The sequence below is a fragment of the Saimiri boliviensis genome, chromosome 11 (assembly GCF_048565385.1).
Source record: "Saimiri boliviensis isolate mSaiBol1 chromosome 11, mSaiBol1.pri, whole genome shotgun sequence".
NCBI classification, from domain to species: domain Eukaryota; kingdom Metazoa; phylum Chordata; class Mammalia; order Primates; family Cebidae; genus Saimiri; species Saimiri boliviensis.
The window spans coordinates 13,898,436-13,918,530 of NC_133459.1; the positions used below are offsets into that span (position 1 = coordinate 13,898,436).

At 54.1% G+C, this 20,095-nt stretch overlaps 1 protein-coding gene across 5 annotated transcripts in view; it reads left to right on the top strand.

The window, feature by feature from the left end:
* The window catches only part of KAZN (kazrin, periplakin interacting protein), a 1,256,655-nt gene that overhangs the window by 1,179,613 nt on the left and 56,947 nt on the right, over positions 1 to 20,095 (top strand). For all 5 annotated transcript variants that reach the window (XM_074380096.1, XM_074380098.1, XM_074380097.1 and 2 more), the window contains 2 exons: positions 4,364 to 4,534; positions 16,828 to 17,017. In XM_074380096.1, coding sequence (XP_074236197.1) covers positions 4,364 to 4,534; positions 16,828 to 17,017 — 361 coding nt within the window. The remainder of the gene's footprint in view (positions 1 to 4,363; positions 4,535 to 16,827; positions 17,018 to 20,095) is intronic.

The following is a 20,095-nucleotide window of genomic DNA, read 5'->3' on the forward strand; positions in this document are numbered from 1 at the left end:
CAAGACCAGCCTGACCAATATGGAGAAACCCCATCTCTACGAAAAATACAAAATTAGCCTGGCATGGTGGTGTGTGCCTGTAATCCCAGCTACTCTGGAGGCTGAGGCAGGCGAATTGCTTGAACCCAGGAGGTGGAGGTTGTGGTGAGCCAAGATCGCACCACTGCACTCCAGCCTGGACAACAAGAGCGAAACTCTGTCTACAAAAACAATAAAAATTAAGATATTAATATTAATATTAGAAGTGGAGAGAGTCACTCCTGTAGTTCCAGCAGATCGGTTGAATAATAACATTGAAACAATTTTTTAGTCATTGTCGGATTCAGCCCCATTTTACAGGTGGGAAGACTGACACCCACAGGGGTCAAGTGACTGACCCAAGACACGTGTTTAGAGCCAGTCTGGCAAAACTGAAGCCACAAGTCCTGGTTTTATTTCACCTCTTTTAAGATCTTGCAACTGGTTACCAGAAATGATTTGCAATTTTATGTGCAAGGTAAATGTCTCCCTGGAACAGGATGACTGGAACCCTCAGGTTCCCTAGCCCACTCGGCTGTGTCCCCCCCAGCCTGCCATGGCCCACCCAACTTCTCCAGGAGACTCCTGCAGGACTCTACTGGGACAGGCAGCAGGAAGGACCCCAGGCCCTGAGCTACTTGGGGGGTGTGGGGGGCAGCACGGGAACAAGGCTGCTGAGACAGAGGGGTCTTGGCCTGTCCAGAATGTGGCCGATGGCCGGGCGTGGTGGCTCATGCCTGTCGTCCAGCCCTTTGAGAGGCTGAGGCGGACAGATCACCTGGGATCAGGAGTCCAAGACCAGCCTGGCCAACAGGACAAAAGCCCGTCTCTACTAAAAACACAAAAAATGATCCAGGCATGGCGGTGCGCGCCTGTACCCACAGCTACTCGGGAGGCTGAGGTAGGAGAATTGCTTGAAAGCGGGAGGCAGGGGTTGCAGTGAGCTGAGATCGCACCACTGCACTCCAGCTTGAGTGGCAGAGCAAGACTCCATCTCAAAAAAAAAAAAAAAAAAAAAAAAAAAAACAGCAAAAACAAACAAAAAAACAGAATATGGCAAATTTCAGCATCTCCGAAAGCTGTGCCAAATGCACTTTCCCTGTCACGTGACTGCAGATGGACGGGCGACTGGGGGACTCTCCATCCATCCAGCGGAGGAAGTTTGCAGCAGGCCAGGCAGCCAGGCTGAGGGCTAGACACAGGGTGATGCCGAGTGGAGAGGCCACATCAAACACGGGCTGCTTTCATCCCACCACTGCCACCTCCCCAGCCAACATCTTTTTTTAGATGGAGTTTTGCCCTGTTGCCCAGGCTGGAGTACAAGTGGCATAATCTCCGCACACTGCACCCTCTGCCTCCTGGGTTAAGCGATTCTCATGCCTTCGCCTCTGGAGTTGCTAGGATTGATTACAGGCACGCGCCACCACACCTGGCTAATTTTTGTATTTTTTTAGTAGACACAGGGTTTCACCATGTTGGCCTGGCTGGTCTCCAGCTCCTGACCTCAAGTGATCCACCCCGCTCGGCCTCCCAAAGTGCTGGGATTACAGACGTGAGCCACCATGCCCAGCCCACAGCCAGACCTTCATGCTCCTGCAGCCCCCTCCTCCTCCAATCTCCACATTCCACTCCCCTCTTTTTTTTTTTTTTTTTTTTTTTTTTTTGAGACAGAGTTTTGCTCTTATTGCCCAGACTGGAGTGCAATGGTGCGATCTTGGCTCACTGCAACCTCCGCCTCCCAGGTTCAAGCAATTCTCCTGCCTCAGCCTCCCAAGTAGCTGGGATTACAGGCATGTGCCACCACACCTGACCAATTCTGTATTTTTAGTAGAGACAGGGTGTCTCCATGTTGGTCAGGCTGGTCTCAAACTCCCGACCTCAGGTGATCCACTCGCCTCGGCCCCCGAAGTGCTGGGATTACGGGCGTGAGCCTCCAGGCCCTGCCACACTTCATTCTTACATCCATGTGATCCCCACGTGCTGGCAGCCCCAAAGAACCTTGGCTCCCGGGGCTGCCGTCCAAGGCCCCACAAGGTCTGGCCAAATCCCACCCTCGTAAATTCCCACCACCCCCACCCCCATCCAGTTCCAGACCTCCCAGGGGGGTCTCCTTTCAGTTCCTCTCCAGCCTCAGGTACCAGCAGAGATTAAGACCTCTGCTATGCTGTCTATGGGCTGAGGAAGCTGTTTTACTTCTCTGGTCCTCAGTTTGCTCATCTGTGAAATAGGGATAATTATAGTCCCTGCCTCGGGGATGGTTGTGAGGTTTAAACAGAATAATGCACCTAAAACCCTTAGCACTGTATGGAACATTCTGTGGCATTTGCTGCTGAGCCAAACTCTCCTGCTGTCAGGGAATATGACCCCAGGGAGGTGGGAGTCCAAAACTGAAAGCACCCACAAGGCCTTCCCACGAGGCCTAGCACCCTTGGTCTGTTCATGAGTATTCGTGTGAACCGGTGACTGCAATGAGACAAAAATGATCCTGAGGGTCCTAGTGGGGCCTCTTGTACACCAGCAGGTTCTCAGGGACAACCCTTAACTCCAGTAGTCAATGCTACACTGTAGCAGAATTTTTCACTATAAGCTCCACGAGTGTAGGGCTTTTTGTCTGGTTAATACCAGACAAATATCCACAAATATTAGTTGAATAACAGACTAGTATCAGCTTTAAATAAAGAAAACAGGTTAGAGAGGGCCTGGGGTTTCTCTCTTACATGGGTGGTCAGGGAAGGCTTCTCGGAGGAGGAGACATTTGAGCAGCAATCTGAGTGACACGAGTAGGTGACTGCTGGGAGAGCAGCCCCGAGAAGAGCTCTCCAGATGGATTCCCTCATGAGATCCACACAAACGCCCCAAAGTAGATGTGGTATTATTCCCTGGTTATAGATGGGGAAACTGAGGCAGAGATGACTCGCAGCAGTCATTGCAAAGCCAGAATTTGGCCCAGGTTCCCCCTCTGTCTCCAGAACCAAGGTCATAGCTACAGCTCTGTGACGGCCACGGAGAAAGGGCCAAGTTCTCTCCATCAGCCTCCCCTGTCCCACCATCTGGAAGTGAGGCCTTCAGAGACAGGCCTGTCAGACAAGGCAGGACGGTGGCCTCTCTCCATGGTCCCAGGCCACACGGAGACCTTGGATTTGCTTTCGATTCGGTGAATGGGAAGATGGTGGCTGGGTGGGTGGATGGGCAGGGCGCCCCCCCCTCCGGGCCCGTCCTTTTGAGAAGGATGCCTGTTGTTCTGAAACGTTGCTCCGGCCAACGGAGGTCACAGCCCCAATTCAGCTGTCTGTTCCTTCCCTGCTGGCTCTGCCCTGGGGACTGGCACAGCCAGGGCCCGGCCCTTCCCTGGACAATCACAGAAAACAGCTCAGGTAGGAGAACCGGCCTGGGGAGGGGTCTCCGACGAGCGACCCAGGACTGTGCCATGTTCCGGACACAGCAGCTGTTTCTCTTCTGGGCTGTGACTCTGTGGGGTGGTGGCCGGACTGTGTGGCACTCCAGACAATTAGGGTTGCTGGTGCCTCCTTGCTATGGACCCTGTTTCCCTGTGATGAGCACAATTTACCAAACAGAACAAAGCCCCACAGCAACGCCTGCACCCTAACTTCCGTCAGACCGTGTGAAGTATTTCCTGCACGTGAAGTCATTCAATCTTTAGCATTCTCAGAAATAGGTAGGACTGACCCCTGGCCCATTTTACATCCGGGGGAACCCAAGCTTGATGAGGGAAAATGGCTTCCCCAAAGCAGCTGTTTGCTCACGTATTCATTCATGCAGCAAAAAAAAGTATTTACTGAGCATCCGCAAGGTGCGTCTCTGTTCCAGTCTTCCAGCTAGTTTGTGACAGAGCTGGGGTTCAAGCCCACAGCTTTCCCACCACAGAGCCAGAGCCCCTGGCCACATGTCATGGGGTCTCCCCACTTCTTTTTCTTTTCTTTCTCTCTTTTTTTTTTTTTTTTTTTTTGAGACAGAGTCTTGCCCTGTCACCCCGGCTGGAGTACAGTGGCACGATCTTGGCTCACTGCAACCTCCAACTCGAGGGTTCAAACGATTCTCCTGCCTTGGCCTCATGAGTAGCTGGGACTACAGGTATGCACCACCATACCCGGCTAATTTTTTGTATTTTTAGTGGAGACGGGGTTTCACCGTGTCAGCCAGGATGGTCTCGATCTCCTGACCTCGTGATCCACCCACCTCGGCCTCCCACCTGGGAGCCGGGCGCAGTGGCTCCTGCCTGTAATCCCAGCAATCTCTCTAGCGATCAGGCCCTCTTTAGGTGTCCCTGGGCCTAGAGGAGCCTGGTCGTGACACGCACATTACTCTCTCGCTCTCCCACCCACAGGAGAGCGAAGATGCCGTCAAAGCGCTGGCCAAGGAGAAGGACCTGCTGGAGCGTGAGAAGTGGGAGTTGCGACGCCAAGCCAAGGAGGCCACGGACCACGCCGCGGCCCTGCGCTCCCAGCTGGACCTCAAGGACAACCGCATGAAGGAGCTGGAGGCCGAGCTGGCCATGGTGAGAACCCTCCCCACCCAGGTGGGCCTGGCATCTGCCAACAGTGCCGCGGTGGGAGCCAGGACATCTGGCACGATGGGCTCACCCCGGAGTCCTAGGGTGGGGTGGGTGGGGCGGAGCCGGACACAGGCGGAGTGGCAGGGCCCGCAGCGGGAGGGGCTTTCTGCAACGCTCCGTAAACTTCCCTCCAAGACCATGCCCCACAGCCTGGGCCAGCTTTTTACCCGCCTGCTTTGGGCCCAGGGAATCTGGGGACCCTGGGAAACCATTCACCCTCCCACACACCCCAGCCTACGGTTAGGAGAAAAAAGGGCCAAGTGTGGGGGCTCATGCCTGTAACCCCAGCAGTTTAGGAGGCCGTGGCAGGCAGACTGTTTGAGCCCAGCCTGGAAAACATGGCAAAACCCCATCTCTACCAAAAAATACAAAAAAAAAAAAAAAAAAAAAAAAGCCAAGCATGGTGCATGCCTGTGGTCCTGTTGCTGAAGCAGAAGGATTGCCTGAGCCCAGGGGGCGGACGCTGCAGGGAGCCGTGGTCACGCCACCACACCCAGCCTGGGCGACAGTGACACCCTGTCTCAAAAAAAAACAAGGAAAAAAGGTTTGTTGTGTTTAAAAGATACATATTTTCTTAGGAAAATATTTGGGAGAAAATACATGGAAATATTAACATTCATTCTCTCATAGTGGTAGGATTTCAAGTGACTTTTATTTATTTCTGTTTGTTTATTGGCCTCTTTTCACATGTCTCTGCAGCAAAAATGTCTTATTTGGGTCATTAAGGAAATAAATAATTTTTTCCTAACCCAAACCAGACCCTCAAAATACTTCCAAGCACTTTGTTTTCCCAGGAGGTGCATAGCCTTCGCATGTGGGGACAGAGAGTCCGGGTGGGGACACAGACCTGCGGTCTGTTCTGCTGCTCCTGTATGACCTTGGCCTGCTCACTCGACTCCGGGCTTCAATGCCTTTTACTTGTTACTGGGTCGGGGGTGGGGTCTTAATCCCGCCCTCCCTTCCCCACAGGGTAGCTGGGCAGATCCAGGGAGCCCACAGCTAGTGGGAACTCCAGAAGTCACCAGGGGCTCAGTGTGACAGTGGCCGGGAGGAGAATGTGGGAGGAGCTCCTGGGGAGTAGGGGGAGGGGGAGGACGTAGCTCTTAGATTAGGCGTCCCCAAACTTTTTACACAGGGGGCCAGTTCACTGTCCCTCAAACCGTTGGAGGGCCGCCACATACTGTGCTCCTCTCACTGACCACCAATGAAAGAGGTGCCCCTTCCTGAAGTGCGGCGGGGGGCCAGATAAATGGCCTCAGGGGGCCGCATGCGGCCCTCGGGCTGTAGTTTGGGGACGCCTGTCTTAGAGGATTTGTCATCCTGCAGAGTGCTAATGTCGGCTAACGGTGTGGTTGCAGCGTGTGATCTGGATTCGAATCCAGCCCCAAGTGCTTCCCAACTGTGTGACTTTGTGCAGGAGCCTTCACCTCTCTGGACCCCATATCTGTCAACTCAGAACAGAAACAATGGCATATATAGTTGACCCTTAAACAACGCAGGGTTGAGGGGTGCCGATCCCCTGTGCAGCTAAATCCATGTATAACTTTTGACTCCCCTAGCACGTAAATGCTAGTAGCCTGCTGTTGACCAGAGGCCTTACTGAGAACACCGTCAGGGAGCACATCTTGTGTGTTAACTGTATCGTGTACTGTATTTGTACTAGTCCGTTCTTACACTGCTCTAAAGAAATCGCTGAAACTGGGTAATTTATCAAGGAAAGAGGTAGGCCAGGCATGGTGACTCACGCCTGTAATCCCAACACTTTGGGAGGCCGAGACAGGAGGTTCACGAGGTCAAGAAATCGAGACCATCCTGGCCAACATGGTGAAACCCCGTCTCTACTAAAAATTCAAAAATTAGCCGGGCGTGGTGTTGCGCACCTGGAATCCCAGCTACTCGGGAGCCTGGAGCAGGAGAATCTCTTGAACCCGAGAGGGAGAGGGTGCAGTGAGCCAAGACTGCACCACTGCACTCCAGCCTGGCGACAGGGCGAGACTCCATCTCAAAAAAAAAAAAAAAAATAGGAAAGAGGTTTAATTGACTCCCAGTTCCGAATGGCTGGGGAGACCTCGGAAACTCATAACCATGGCAGATGGCAAAGGAGAAGGAAGGCACTTTCTCTACAAGATAGCGGAAGGGAGAATGAATACAGGAGGAACTGCCACACAGTTCCAACCCGTCAGATCTCGTTAGAATTCTGTCACTGTCGTGAGAACAGCATGGGGGAACCATCCCCGTTGTCCACTTACCTGCACCTGGTCCCTCCCTTGACACGTTGGGATTACAGTTCAAGATGAGGCTTGGCTGGGAACACAGAGCCAACTCGATCAGTATTCTTAGAATAAAGTAAGCTAGAGCAAAGAACATGTTATTAAGAAAATCAGGTCGGACGCAGTGGCTCACACCTGTAATCCCAGCACTTTGTGAGGCCAAGGAGGGCGGATCACTTGAGGTCAGGAGTTCGAGACCAGCCTGGCCAACATGGTGAAGCCCCATCTCTAATAAAAATACAAAAATTAGCCTGGCATGGTAGCAGGTGGCTGTAATCCCAGCTACTCAGGAGGCTGAGGCAGAAGAATCACTTGAACCCCGGAGGCAGAGGTTGCAGTGAGCCAAGATTGCACCATTGCACTCTAGCCTGGGCGACAGAGTGACACTCCTTCTCAGAAAAAAAAAAAAGGAAAGAAAAGATTAGCCGGATTTTGTGGCAAACACCTGTAGTCCCAGCTAATCAGGAGGCTGAGATGGAAGGATCAATTGAGCCTGGGAAGTCAAGGCTGCAGTGAGCCATAATTGTGCCACTGCGCTCCAGCCTGGGCAACAGAACAAGACTCCATCTCAAAAAAAAAAAAAAAAAAAAGAAAATCATAAGGAAGAGAAAATATATTTGCTATTCATTAAGTAGAAAAAGAGGATCGTCATCAAGGTCTCCATCGTCGTCGTCTTCAGGCTGAGTGGCTGAGGAGGAGGGAGAGGAAGGATTGGCCTTGCTCTCAGCAGTGACGGAGGTGGAAGAAAATCCACTGATAATCGGACCTCTGCACCCATGCAGTTCAGACCCACGTGGTTCAAGAGTTGAATGTGCTTTGTAGGGCTCTTGTGAGATTTCCAAGAAATAAAGCAGAAGCAGCACTTGGCAGGGGGCCCGGATGCCTGGATGTGGTAAAACCACCCGCAGGATTGTTGTCTAAGGACCAGGCCCCCCAGGGCAGGCCAGGACACGATCCCGGGGCCTCACCTCGGTCTCCTTGTCCAATGCTGACCCCTAGTGGTGAGAATTGCTGGGCAGGAAAAAGCCGTAGGGACCCCTGGGGTCCCCGGGGGTTCCCACCGGTGGGTGGGGTTGGTCATGCTGGAGGCCCTGCTGCCACCTGCAGCCCAGACAGAAACCTTTGAACTTGCCGGCTGGGAAAAGGCCCCTGTTCCCCCAGGTCTTCCTCATGCCTCACGGGCAGACAAGATGTGTCTTCCTCACCTTGGAGTCCCGACCTTAGGCATCCGAGGACTCCCTGGGTCTTTCTGGCCTAGGATCCAGCTCACACTGGCTTCCACTCCCACGGCGTCTGGACACAGCTTGTTTCAGGTCTGACCAACAAAACTCAGATTCTGGCCTCCTTCTGGCAGACATCAGATGCATCTGCCAGTGCCAATGTTGGCATCTCAGGCTGATTTATGTTCGTGTTAACAGCACAGGCAGTGTCCACCCAGGTCTCGGAGGCAGAGGGAAGAGGCTTCATGAGCAGCTGTGACGGGCCCAGTCTTGGGGTGTCCACCTGACCGCAGGCTCCCTCCATTGCCACCATCCCCAGAGTTTCACAGCCAGGCCGTGTTGTCTGCAGGCCCAGCTCCCCGCACACGGCTGACCCTGCCTCGGGGGTTGCCTTAAGTTCTGGGTTGCAAGCAACAGAAAGCAGCCCTGCTCTGCCGGTGGAAGGAGGTCAGGGTCCACGGTGCAGTGGGGAGGTGGAGGGCGCAGCTTAGCAATGGCAGACGCCCCGGCAGCTGCAGGCCGGGCGCAGTGGCCTTTCCCTATAATCCCAACAGTTTGGGAGGCCAGAGTGGGCAGATCACTTGAGGTCAGGAGTTTGATACTGGCCTGGCCAACTTGGGGAAACCCTGACTCTACTAAAAATACAAAAGTTAGCCAGACATGGTGGTGTACACCTGTAATCCCAGCTACCCAGGGGGCTGAGGCAGGAGAATCACTTGAACCAGAAGGCAGAGGTTACCATGAGACGAGATCGCACCACCGCACTCCAGCCTGGGCGACAGAATGAGACCCCGTCTCAAAAAAAGCAGCAGCTGCAGAGGTGGGGAGCCAGGCCCCTTGGGGAACGGTGCGCTCAGCAGCCCCTGCGGCTGGGGGATGAACGTGTCCCCTTTGTCTTCTGATTAAATCTTACCTCGGTGAGATCCATGCAGCGTGCCCAGTGGCCTATCTTGGGCCACTGACTTGCCCCTTATCTTGGGGTCCTGGCTGTGCCTGCTGGTGCTGGGCAGTTTCCTCAGTGACCCCGGGGTGCTGCCCCAGAAGTGGCAGAGGTCACACCTGCAGGCGACATTGAAGCCGCTGGGAAAGCAGGTACTGGGGAAAGAGTCCAGGCTGGTGCCGACTGAGGGCTGAGCGGCCCGTCAGGACCCAGGCATCGTCCCTGCCCCCACGTCCTGAGGAACCAACTCCGGGCCGCCCCATACACCCTCTTCACTGCTTCACTTGGGGACAAGCCAAAAAGACATTTGCTTCAGCAGACGTTTCCCAAGAAGCAAAGGCCTCTGTTGGCATTTAGCGATGAGGGTGGGCACCCTGAGGCCTGCTCAGCTGTCTCCCCTTGCTGGGGCATTACCCACATGGCATCTTCTCTGTAATCACATTGGCCCCATTGGACCGTGTGTGTGTGTGTGTGTGTGTGTGTGTGTGTGTGTGTGTAACATAACGTCACGTCAAGACCCAAGCCCACGTAGAGTGTCCCGCCGTTGCCCCCGCAGGGGCCACCCCTCCCTGGCCGGAGCCTGCCTTGATCCCTGGTGGTTGGTCATTGGTTGCTGGTCATGCCACTCAGTTGTTCTTAGCATGTTGATAACACTGTGCAACCGCCACTGCTGTCTAATTCCAGAACAGTTTCATCTCCCTATTCACGCGCGGTCACTCCAGTGAGGTCTGTATTCTCTGGTTTCGGAGCTGGAGGTCAGGCTGTCCTGTACTCCCTGGCGTGATGTCTTTGCTTGGGAGGCCTTTGAAGGGAGTCTAGCCAGGGCTTGAAGGAGGCGGCTCCCTTACCAGCCTTCCCATAGTCCACAGGCCGTCCCCACCAGCCTCCCTATGTGGGGCCGAGAGACGGAGCTGCCTGCTCCTGAGACCATGGGCATCCCCCAAACACTGGCCCTGTCCCCGGGAGCCTGGCTCACCCTGACCTCACTGCCCATGAGTGTGGCTTCTCCAGCATAGGAAAGGGTTCTTCCATTTACGGGGCACTCTGTAAACAAAGACACCATTGACGTTTGGGGCCAGATAACTGTTGGGGGGCTGCCCTGTGCTCTGTGGGGTGTCTAGCAGCTTCCCTGGCCTCCACCCACCGGATGCCAGCAGCAACCCCACCCCAGCCCCAAGCATGACAGCAGTAGTCTCCAGACATGGCCAGATGTCCCCCAGAGTGCAGAATCACCCAGGCTGGAAGCACTTCTCCATCAAGTAGGACATTTTGCAAGAATCAGACTTTCTTGTCTGTCTGGGCCTGAGCCGTTGGTGTCTAACCGAGTCCCTGGGTCCTGTTCTTTTCGCCCTATGTGGCCCTTGACAAGGGGTTTAACCTTTCAGAGCCTCAGTTTCTTCCTGTACAAAATCAGAACTATAGGCCGGGCGCAGAAGCTCACGCCTGTAATCCCAGCAGTTTGGGAAGTTGAGTCGGGTGAATCACCTGACGTCAGGAGCTCAAGACCAGCCTGGCCAACATGGTGAAATCCATCTCTACTAAAAATACAAAAATTAGTGAGGCATGATGGTGGGCGTCCGTAATTCCAGCTACTCAGGAGACTGAGGCAGGAAAATCTTTTGAACCCAGGAAGTGGAGGTTGCAGTGAGTTGAGATTGTGCCATTCCACTCCAGCCTGGACAAGAACAAAGTGAGACTCCATCTAAGATGAGATGAGATGAGATGAGATAGGACCAGAACTGTAATAAGACCTTCCCCCTGGAGTAGCAGTGCAGGGCAATGAGACAGTGGTTGAATGGGGCAGGCATGCCTCGGAACTCAGTTAACGCTCACGGTTCCGTACTGAGGTTGCTCAGAACCCACAGGGGATGAAGAGACGTGGATTCTCATGCCTGTTCCACTCATCAGTATTTGCTCTCACACATGTCACCTTTAACCTTTTTGTGCCTCAGTTTCCTCATCTGTAAAAATGACAGCCACCACTGGCCCAGAGGAGAGACGGGCTGTGAGGGATGAGCAGGCAGAGAAGCAGGAGGGGTTGGCCAAGCCTCAGCTTCCTTTTTAATGGTCACGCTCTGAGTCCATGCCTCTTTGCCTGTTCTCAGCTGCAGCAAAGGCAGTCTGCCCCAAATGTGCCACCTCCAGGCCCCTGGCCACTGCCTTCCTGGACCATTCGGACCAGCGCTTGGCAAGCCTGGGTGGGTCTGAACTCGGACTGGTGGGAGGGGGCCTGCCATCCTGCATGAGGGCAGGGTCTGCGCAATCCCAAGCCTACCTGAGCCTGTTGACCCCACAGGAGCCTCCCCTCCGCAGCCAGAGCCTGCACTGGTCCTTGGTCCTTGGTCTTTGGTCACTGATCCTTGATGTCATGGCCCATGTTTGCCCCATCAGCTCACACTGGTGCCTCCCTGCTGGGCCTGCTTCCACCCAGACCCCTGAAATCTGTGAAAGAGGGTCTCAGCCGGCTTCCCCCTAAGAAGAACTTAGCTGTGCTTCAGAGTGTGTCTATGAAGCATGGGAAGAAGGCGGCCTTGTGCCCACCCAGTGCCCATTTGGCACAATGTGCCATCTGCATAGGAGCACCAGCTTTCTAGTGTCTGCTCAGAGGCTCCTGCCTCCAGATCTCCCCAGCCTTTAGCCCAGAGAAATATCTCCTAGACAAGCACGCACCTGCTGAATCCTGGCAGAGGATTCGGCTTCTGGGCACAGCGTGCCTTCAGGACCAGGCTTGCACTCTGATGTGGGAGATGTGATGGGTGCCTCATGACCTCCTATCAGGAGCCCCTCAGACCCTCCTGATTGACAGGAACTGCCATTGGCCCCAGTCAGAAGGTGGGCAAGGGCAGGGTCCCGTGCAGCATCTCCCCTTCCTGCCTCACGGATCTCACTGCCCAGGCTCAAGGGGTGCATAAGTAGTCCTAACTGAGCATCATGGCTGCTCTGAGACAGCGACCCAGACCGGACCCTAGACCCTGGTGTGAACGACTCCTCACAGCATCCCTGTTTGTGATATAGAGACTCGTTAATAACAATCACTAGTATTTATTGGGCGTTTTTACCCTGGGCCAAGCACTCTCCCTAGGAACAATGTGATGGAGGAACTGTCCTTATCCCTGTTAGACAGCTGGAGGCGTGAAGGCACGGAGAGGTGAGGAGCCTGCCTTGGGATCCCACAGCTCAGAAGTGGCAGAGCCAGGATCAAATCCAGACAGAGCGCAAGCTTCAAAGAGCTGTGCCAGGGCCAGGCCGCCTCATCACACAACTCCAGGGGGCGCCGCTTCCATAAACATGGTCCCTCTGGGTTTCCCCATCTTATCTAGTAGGACCATGAAGTTCCGAATGGTGGAGTCATTTGCTCAAGGTCACAGCAAGTTAAGTAGGAGAGGTGGAGTTTGAACCCAGTTCTGTCTGACTTTTGTCACGTGGACACGTTTATGCCAAGTTAATAATTCCCAGGAACTTGACTTGACGTTCCAGGTTCTGAGTGCTTGGAAGAGGCTGAAGGCTCAGAGAGAAGAGTCAGAGCTCAAGGGGAGTTCCCAGCATTAAATTGCATTTAGTGGAAGAGATTAGTCAGAGAAATGTATCAACTGCCACGGGAGAGGATCTAATTTGTGTGTGTGTGTGTGTGTGTGTGTGTGTGTGTGTGTGTGTGTGTGTGTATGTGTGTGTCTATTCTCACACTGCTGATAAAGATATACCCAAAACCGGGTAATACATGACTGGGGAGGCCTGACAATCACGGTGGAAGACAAAGGAGGAGCAAAGTCACGTCTTACATGGTGGCAGGCAAGAGAGCGTGTGCAGGGGAACGGGCCTTCATAAAATCATCAGATCTCATGAGACTTACTATCATGAAAACAGCATTGGAAAAACCCACCCCCATGATTCAATGACCTCCCACCAGGTTTCTCCCACAGCATGTGGGGATTGTGGGAGCTACGATTCAAGATGAGATTTGGGTGAGGACACAGTCAAACCATATTAGTGCCTATGCATGTGTATATGTGTGTTTGCATGTATATGCATGTATGTGTGCATGTATGTGTGTGTGTACGGGTACATGGGTGTACAAGCAGGTGCATGAATTTTAGATGAGACTTCACATGTGTCATCTGCGGTCCCCTCCATTGTAGCTCTGCCTTGGAAGGTTAAAATCCTGAATGGGCAGAGTGGACAGTTGGAGAGGTCCCTGTGCTTCAGAACTCACAGGTACAGCCACCCCATTCTGAAGGACCAGCCGTAGGGGACCTCCCAATTGTCAGGTAGCAAGGCTGTCAAGCTGCCTCCTGAGATGGAAGATGCCACTCCCAGGCCCAGGCAGAGGTGAGGCCCCACCTGGGAGAAGAAAGCCGATGAGTTGGGGGGAGCCACGCCACCCAGGCCTCCTCCTCACTCCCTCCCATGCTCCCTCCAAGGGCCGCCCGTGTCAGGGGCTGGCTTGCACGATCCTGCGCTTCCTCTGCATGTGGCTGGGAGTGTTTGCAGGAGGGAGGAGCTGAGGGTTCCTTCCCGCATGATGGCAGACCAGCCTGGGTGCTCATTTCTCCCGAGTCCCCAATTCTGGGCCGGAGGACGCAAGGGAGTGGAGCGTTCCCCAAGGCTGAGAGTGCAGTGGCGTGGAGGGCCTGGAGGCCGTGTGCAAGCACACCCGGAGGGCAGGCGGGTGCGGCCACCCGCTCACCTGGGCTGGCTGTGGTGCTTCAGGAAGCGTGAGTCTGTGATGCTGGGCCTGCTGCAGGGGCACAGAGGCTCGAGAGACACCCAGCCTCGCTCCTTCCCTAAACCGAAGAGTTACCCCATTGTCCTTATAGCGGGACAACAGAGCCGCTTCCCCCTGGGCCATCGGCCAGGACACAACAAAGGCTTTGTGAAGCAGGGGCCTGCCTCCATGTATTCTGCAGGTTCTTTGTTTTTTGTTTTTTGAGACGGAGTCTCACTCTGTCACCCAGGCTGGAGGGCAGTAGCACGACCTCCGCTCACCACAACCTCCGCCTCCCAGGTTCAAGCGATTCTCCTGCCTCAGCATCCCAAGTAGCTGGGACTATAGGCACGTGCCATCACGCCCAGCTAATTTATTTATTTATTTATTTATTTATTTATTTATTTATTTATTCTATTTTTAGTAGTGACGGGGTTTCACGGTATTAGCTGGGATGGTCTCGATCTCCTGACCTCGTGATCCGCTCACCTCGGCCTCCCAAAGTGCTGAGATTACAGGCATGAGCCACCACACCCGGCCTATTCGGCAGGTTCTTCTGGCATGCTTCCTAGATGTGCCAAGCCCCCAGGCCACGTGCTGGGGACCTTGGTGAGCAGACAGGACCAGCCCACGTCGTTTGTGCTGGTGGGTGTCTTGCCCCACAGGAACGTGGGCTTAGGGAAGCGCACGCTGGGCTCCCAGTCAGACACCAGGATTTGGAACCCAGGTTGGATGTGTGCCCACTGGAGAAGCCGCCGAACCTCTCTGAGTTCTCGTTTCTAATCTGTTGAGCACAGATAATCCCGAACTCCCTGCTTGCAACCCAGCACTGTTGCAGAGAGCACATGAGGGTGGCAGAGCACAGGGGGTTTTCTCAGCCAGAGAAGGGACAAGCCAGGTTTGGGGGGCAAGGCTGACACCCTCAGCTTAGCCTCTGCTGTATGGATTTCTATTCCCTGAGAGCTGGCAGTGGGAGGGAAGTGATTTCACAGACTTCTAGGATGCTCGAGCTGGAGGAAGCCCTGACGATCACTTGGTCCAGGCTTTTCACTATACAGATGGGGAAACTGAGGCTCAGAGGAGGGTGTGACTTGTCTAAAATAACACAGCTGGTCAGTGTGGTGAGGGTGCATCAGGCTTTAGGCCACGGACTGTCTGTTTCTTGGTGGGACCCTTTCTTAAGAACCCCTGCTCTACCGGGAAGAACTCCAGGCCTGGGGCAAGGAAAGTTTGTGGAGCTAGGAGAGATGAGATGGATTTTTTAAAATATTTTATCTGTGTTCACATGAGACGCAAAACCAGCACTTACAGGGGCTCTGCCATCTGCAGCTACCCCCGAACGTCAGTGTTCACCCCAAACCTCAGTGTAAGGGACCCCTGGGCCTCTCCCTGTCTCCTCTGCCCTGTCATGAGCCTGCAGAGCCAATCGGAAGTAGAAAATGACTGTGATGAAAAAGAATATGCAATAACACTTGGGGAGGCTGGAGCAGGTGGATGAGTTGAGGTCAGGAGTTCAAGACCAGCCTGGCCACACGGTGAAACCCCGTCTCTACCAAAAATACAAAAAATTAGCCAGGCGTGGTGGCAGACACCTGTAATCCCAGCTACTCAGGAGGCTGAGGCAGGAGAATCGTTTGAGCCCAGGAGGCAGAGTTTGCAGTGAGCCGAGATTGCACCGCTGCACTCCAGCCTGAGCAACAGAGTGAGACTCCATCTCAAAAACCAAAAAAAAAAAAAATGCATTAATACATTTCTAATACTTGCCCTTTTTCTCCCCGAAAGAATTTGAGATCACTTCTAGTAAAACCCCACATACTCTAGGGGGCGATGACACCGCTGAAAGAGGTCTCAGCTGCTGGGCAGAGGGAGAAAGAGCTGTGTGACCAGTCGAGGTGGCCTCCGGGCCCTAGCTCAGCCCACACTTGTCCCTGAACTCCCTCCTGTCCTACACGTTCTTGGCGTAGGCTCCCTAGAGCTGGGCTTAGGATCTGCCTGCCTTGTCCGCAGCCTGCATTCAGGAGGGAGCTGGTCCTGTAAGCTGATCGTGCACCTGCCCGTCACCTTGCTGGCTCTGCAGAACGTTGGAAGGGAGATTGAAGCAGCCTTCAACCTTGCAAAGAGTTAAACTAATGGGATTCAAAACGCCTTCTTCTTACAATCAGACTTGAATCCTGGCTAGTCCTTGGAGAACCCAAAAGAATGGGTGATCAGAATGTTCTTGGGGCCGGTCATGGTGGCTCATGCCTATAATCCCAGCATCTGGGGAGGCTGAGACGGGTGGATTGCCTGAGGTCAGGAGTTCGAGACCAGCCTGGCCAACATGATGAAAGCCCATCTCTACTAAAAATACAAGAATTAGCCAGGCGTGGTAGCACATGCTTTTAATCCCAGCTACACAGGAGGCAGGAGAATCGTTTGAACCCAGGAGGCGGAGGTTTTGGTGAGCCAAGATTGCGCCACTGCACTCCAGCCTGAGCAACAGAATGAAACTCCGTCTCATAAAAAAATTAAGTGTTCTTGGACCCCCTATATGTCTAGTCTCACTTTGCTCTTGGTAGGTAACCCCCAGATGAGCTCTCGGATGAGAGTTAACTTGACACAAATGTGTCCGTGTGACAAAAGTCAGACAGAACTGGGTTCAAACTCCACTTCTCCTACCTAACTTGCTGTGTGACCTTGAGCAAATGATTCCACCATTCTGAACTTCAGGGTCCTACTAGATAAGATGGGGAAACCAAGAGGAACCATGTTTATGGGAGCGGCGCCCCCTGGAGTTGTGTGACGAGGCCCTGGCACAATTCTGTGGAGCCTGGGCTCTGGATTTGATCCTGGCTCTACCGCTTCTGAGCTGTGGGATCCCAAGGCAGGCTCCTCACCTCTCCGTGCCTTCATGCCTCCAGCTGTCTAACGGGGATAAGGACAGTTCTTCCCTCACATGGCTGCAGGACAGGCACTGGACTTAACAATTGGTAGGTGACACAGAGCCAGCAATAACCGGCACAGAGGATTCGGGGCTTTCTCCCCATGGCGGTGGGTGGTGCCAAGCAGCAGGCCAAGAGGTCCCCTTGATCGTGACTTCTTCTTCCTGTCTCCCTGCTCTCCAGGCCAAGCAGTCCTTAGCCACGCTGACCAAGGACGTCCCCAAGCGGCATTCCCTCGCCATGCCTGGCGAGACGGTGCTCAATGGCAACCAGGAGTGGGTGGTGCAGGCGGACCTCCCGCTGACCGCAGCCATCCGGCAGAGCCAACAGACTCTCTACCACTCACATCCCCCTCACCCTGCGGACCGGCAAGGTGAGTCCTGCCCTCGCCTGGCCCCACCACAACTTCAAGGGGCTTCATGGGAGGCCGTGTGACCCAGTGGGAGAGGCACCTTCGTTGTTCACACTACAGCAGCTTAGGGGGTGTGGGGCAGAGACCTTGGGCTTGTGTAAGTGAAAAGTCTAAGAGATGGACAGCAGGCGTAGCTGGATCCAGAGGTTCAAACACTATCTGGGTCCCTCTGACCGTATCTCTCCATCTCTTAGCTCTGCCCACCACCTTTTAGCCTCATCTTTGGCCTGTCTCTTTCTGCAAGAAGGTAAAATCGTCCCCCACAGTTCCAGATGTTTAAAACCCTCACTACTCAAGTCTTAAGAAAGAAAAACTATCTCTTCCCCCTGAATCCATAGCAAATCCTAAAGAAAGACTCTGATTGGCCACATCAGAGTCACATGGGCATCCTTTGGCAGGGGAGGCAGCAGAGCTCTTTGACTGACAGCTCTGGCCAATCACAGGGCATGCAGGAGGGGCAGATGTCAATGTCACAGATGTTTGCTCCAGGCACTTGGCAGGGATGTCTGGCCTCTGGGCAGCACCTGTACCCACTGCCCGTGGTACAGGCTCCAAACTCCTCACTGTCCCATTGCACGTCTGCAAGCCACCTTGCTCTGTTCTCTGTTCCTTCTGCAAGTAGCTACCTTGTGTGATCGATGCAACGTGGGAACAGGCAGCTGGTTGCAGCCATTGCACCAGGGGTGGGAAGTGGTCACCGTGAAGGCTGCAGGCAGGGTTGGCCCTTGCTGCTGCAGAAGAGTCAGACACAGTCCTGAGCCGTAAGGGACTGGCAGGTTGATCGGGGAGAAGCCAGCAGGCCCTGCCTTTGCCTGGCGAGGGTGCAGCTGGGGGAGTGGAGGTGAGTCACTGGGACGAGGGGCACAGGCCCTGGGTTCAGACTGCTGGGTTCAGCCCTGGCCCTGGGGCTTCCCAGGGTCATGATCCATGACCTTGGCCAGGGTCCTCAGTTTCCCCATGTGTAAAAGGGGCATCAGGCTCTTAGCACACAGCGTACATGGAAGGTGTTTGCTGAGGCTTCCTTTACCTGCGTCATGGGGCTGTCGTGAAGATGGAATGTAGAAAACTGGGAATGGGCCTGGGATCATGGTCAGAGCGGGGTAAATATTAGCTGCTGTTCTCGTTATCCTCATCACCGTTGTCGTCATCCTTGAGAGGTGACACAGGGGACTTTGAGAAGCCAGACAGTAAGCAAATTCAGTCCTCCGCTCCCACTGAGTGGAGACAGCAGCCCTCCCTTCACTGTCTGACTCAAGGTGACGTGACTTTTTTGGGGTAAGGGTGGGCAGCTCTGGCCTTCAAAGCCTCGACTCAGAGCTGGAAGAGCTTATGATGAAACTGCTCAGGGCCGGCATCTTCGTCATGCCGGGAAACAGACCTAGAGAGAGCCACCACTTGTTCAGAGTCTCACTGCCCAGCCGTGCGGTCAGCTGTCCTGGCTTCCGGTCCAGCCCCAGGACAACAGGAGTGAAGACACGCAATTCGAAGGCAGACAGGGCTTGGGCAGTTTCTGAATCACGTGATGACGGCAGACTCCTAGTCCTCCTCGTCTGCATCTGCGGGGCCTCTCCTCAATGGAGCTGGCTCTGGTCTGGGAAAGCCTGGACAAGCTGATGGATCTTCCTTCTGGGCCCTTCCTTCTCCACAGTATCTGCCTCACATACAACCATCTCCATGCATTTTATCAAATGTCCCCTCCTCCAGGAAGCCCTCCGTGCTCTCTCCTCTGCTGTCTGCCCTCTAGGCTCCTGTAAAGTTGGGTGCTCACCTGCATCAACACTTCTTGCCTTGCCTTGGGTTTGCCATGGATGCATTTGTCACATGACTCCTCACATCTGTCCAGTGCCTGGCGCTGCGGTAGGCACATCATACATGCAGCTACTTTCCGGGATTGGTAACACTGCCATCCATCCCTAGGTTACACGTAACAGACTTGGCTCAGAGGGCCAGGGAGGATGCCCAAGGTCACACAGCCTAGAGGGTAAACTCACCCAGATTGGAATTGACTCCAAAGCCAGGGCTCCTTCAGCTACCCATCTTCTGTATCAGACCATATGGCCATTGGTGGCAAGGACTGCCTTTTGCAAGAATGCAACGCCACCTGCTGGTATGCTGCCTGCACATAGTAGGTGCCCAGCCAGTCTTGTCAAAAGATGCTTTCTCCATCCAGTGCCAATGCCTGCAGACAGGAGAGCAACCTGCTGGGGACTTGGGAGGCCTTTTGGGCTGTGGCTTCTGGTCTGGACCTTTCACCCAACCACTATTTATTGAGCACCTACTATATGCCAGGCACTATGAGCTCTGGGATTCAACGTGGGTAAGACACCCAGGGTACCTGTCCTCACAGAGCTGTTGTTGTCTTTGTGCAGATATGACACACAAATATGCTATTACATAACAAGCAGAATGATGAGAGATTGTGATTAGCACAAGGAGAGAAATCAATAGAAAACAAGCACTATTTTTCTGGAGAGATGGAGTGTTGCTGTGTTGCCCAGGCTGGTCTCAAAGTCCTGGGCTCAAGCAGTCCTCCTTCTTCGGCCTCCCAAAGCGCTGAGATTACAGGTGTGAGCCACCACGCCCAGGCGAAAATAGGCACTTTGAAGGGGGAAACAAAAAAAGAGTTCCTAGATGTGCCAAGCCCTTGACCACGAATTCAGAGTGGAAGTAGGGACTCAGCATAGCTGAGGCTGGAGAAGGTGGATGGAGCCTGGCATTATGCCTGCAATTCCAGATATAACCACCAGGAGTCTCCCTAGTAATGACTGTTTTGAGCCAAAGGATCTGTGGGCTCTAGGCAGGGCAGACTGATTCTGGGATGTAGTGAAGGACAGGGAGGGTTGATTACTGGGGAAGGCCTCTGATGGGCAACAGGAATGGCAGAAGCCAAAGCAGGGGGACATGGCCTGTGTCAGGCAGTCAGAAGGCTGATGTGGCTCAAGCCGAGGCTGCGGGGGTGGGCAGGGCTGCGACTCGTCAGGCGAACTCGGAGGCCAGGAGGAAGAGAGGCAAGATGCCAGTGGCTCGCGTTCTGGTGTG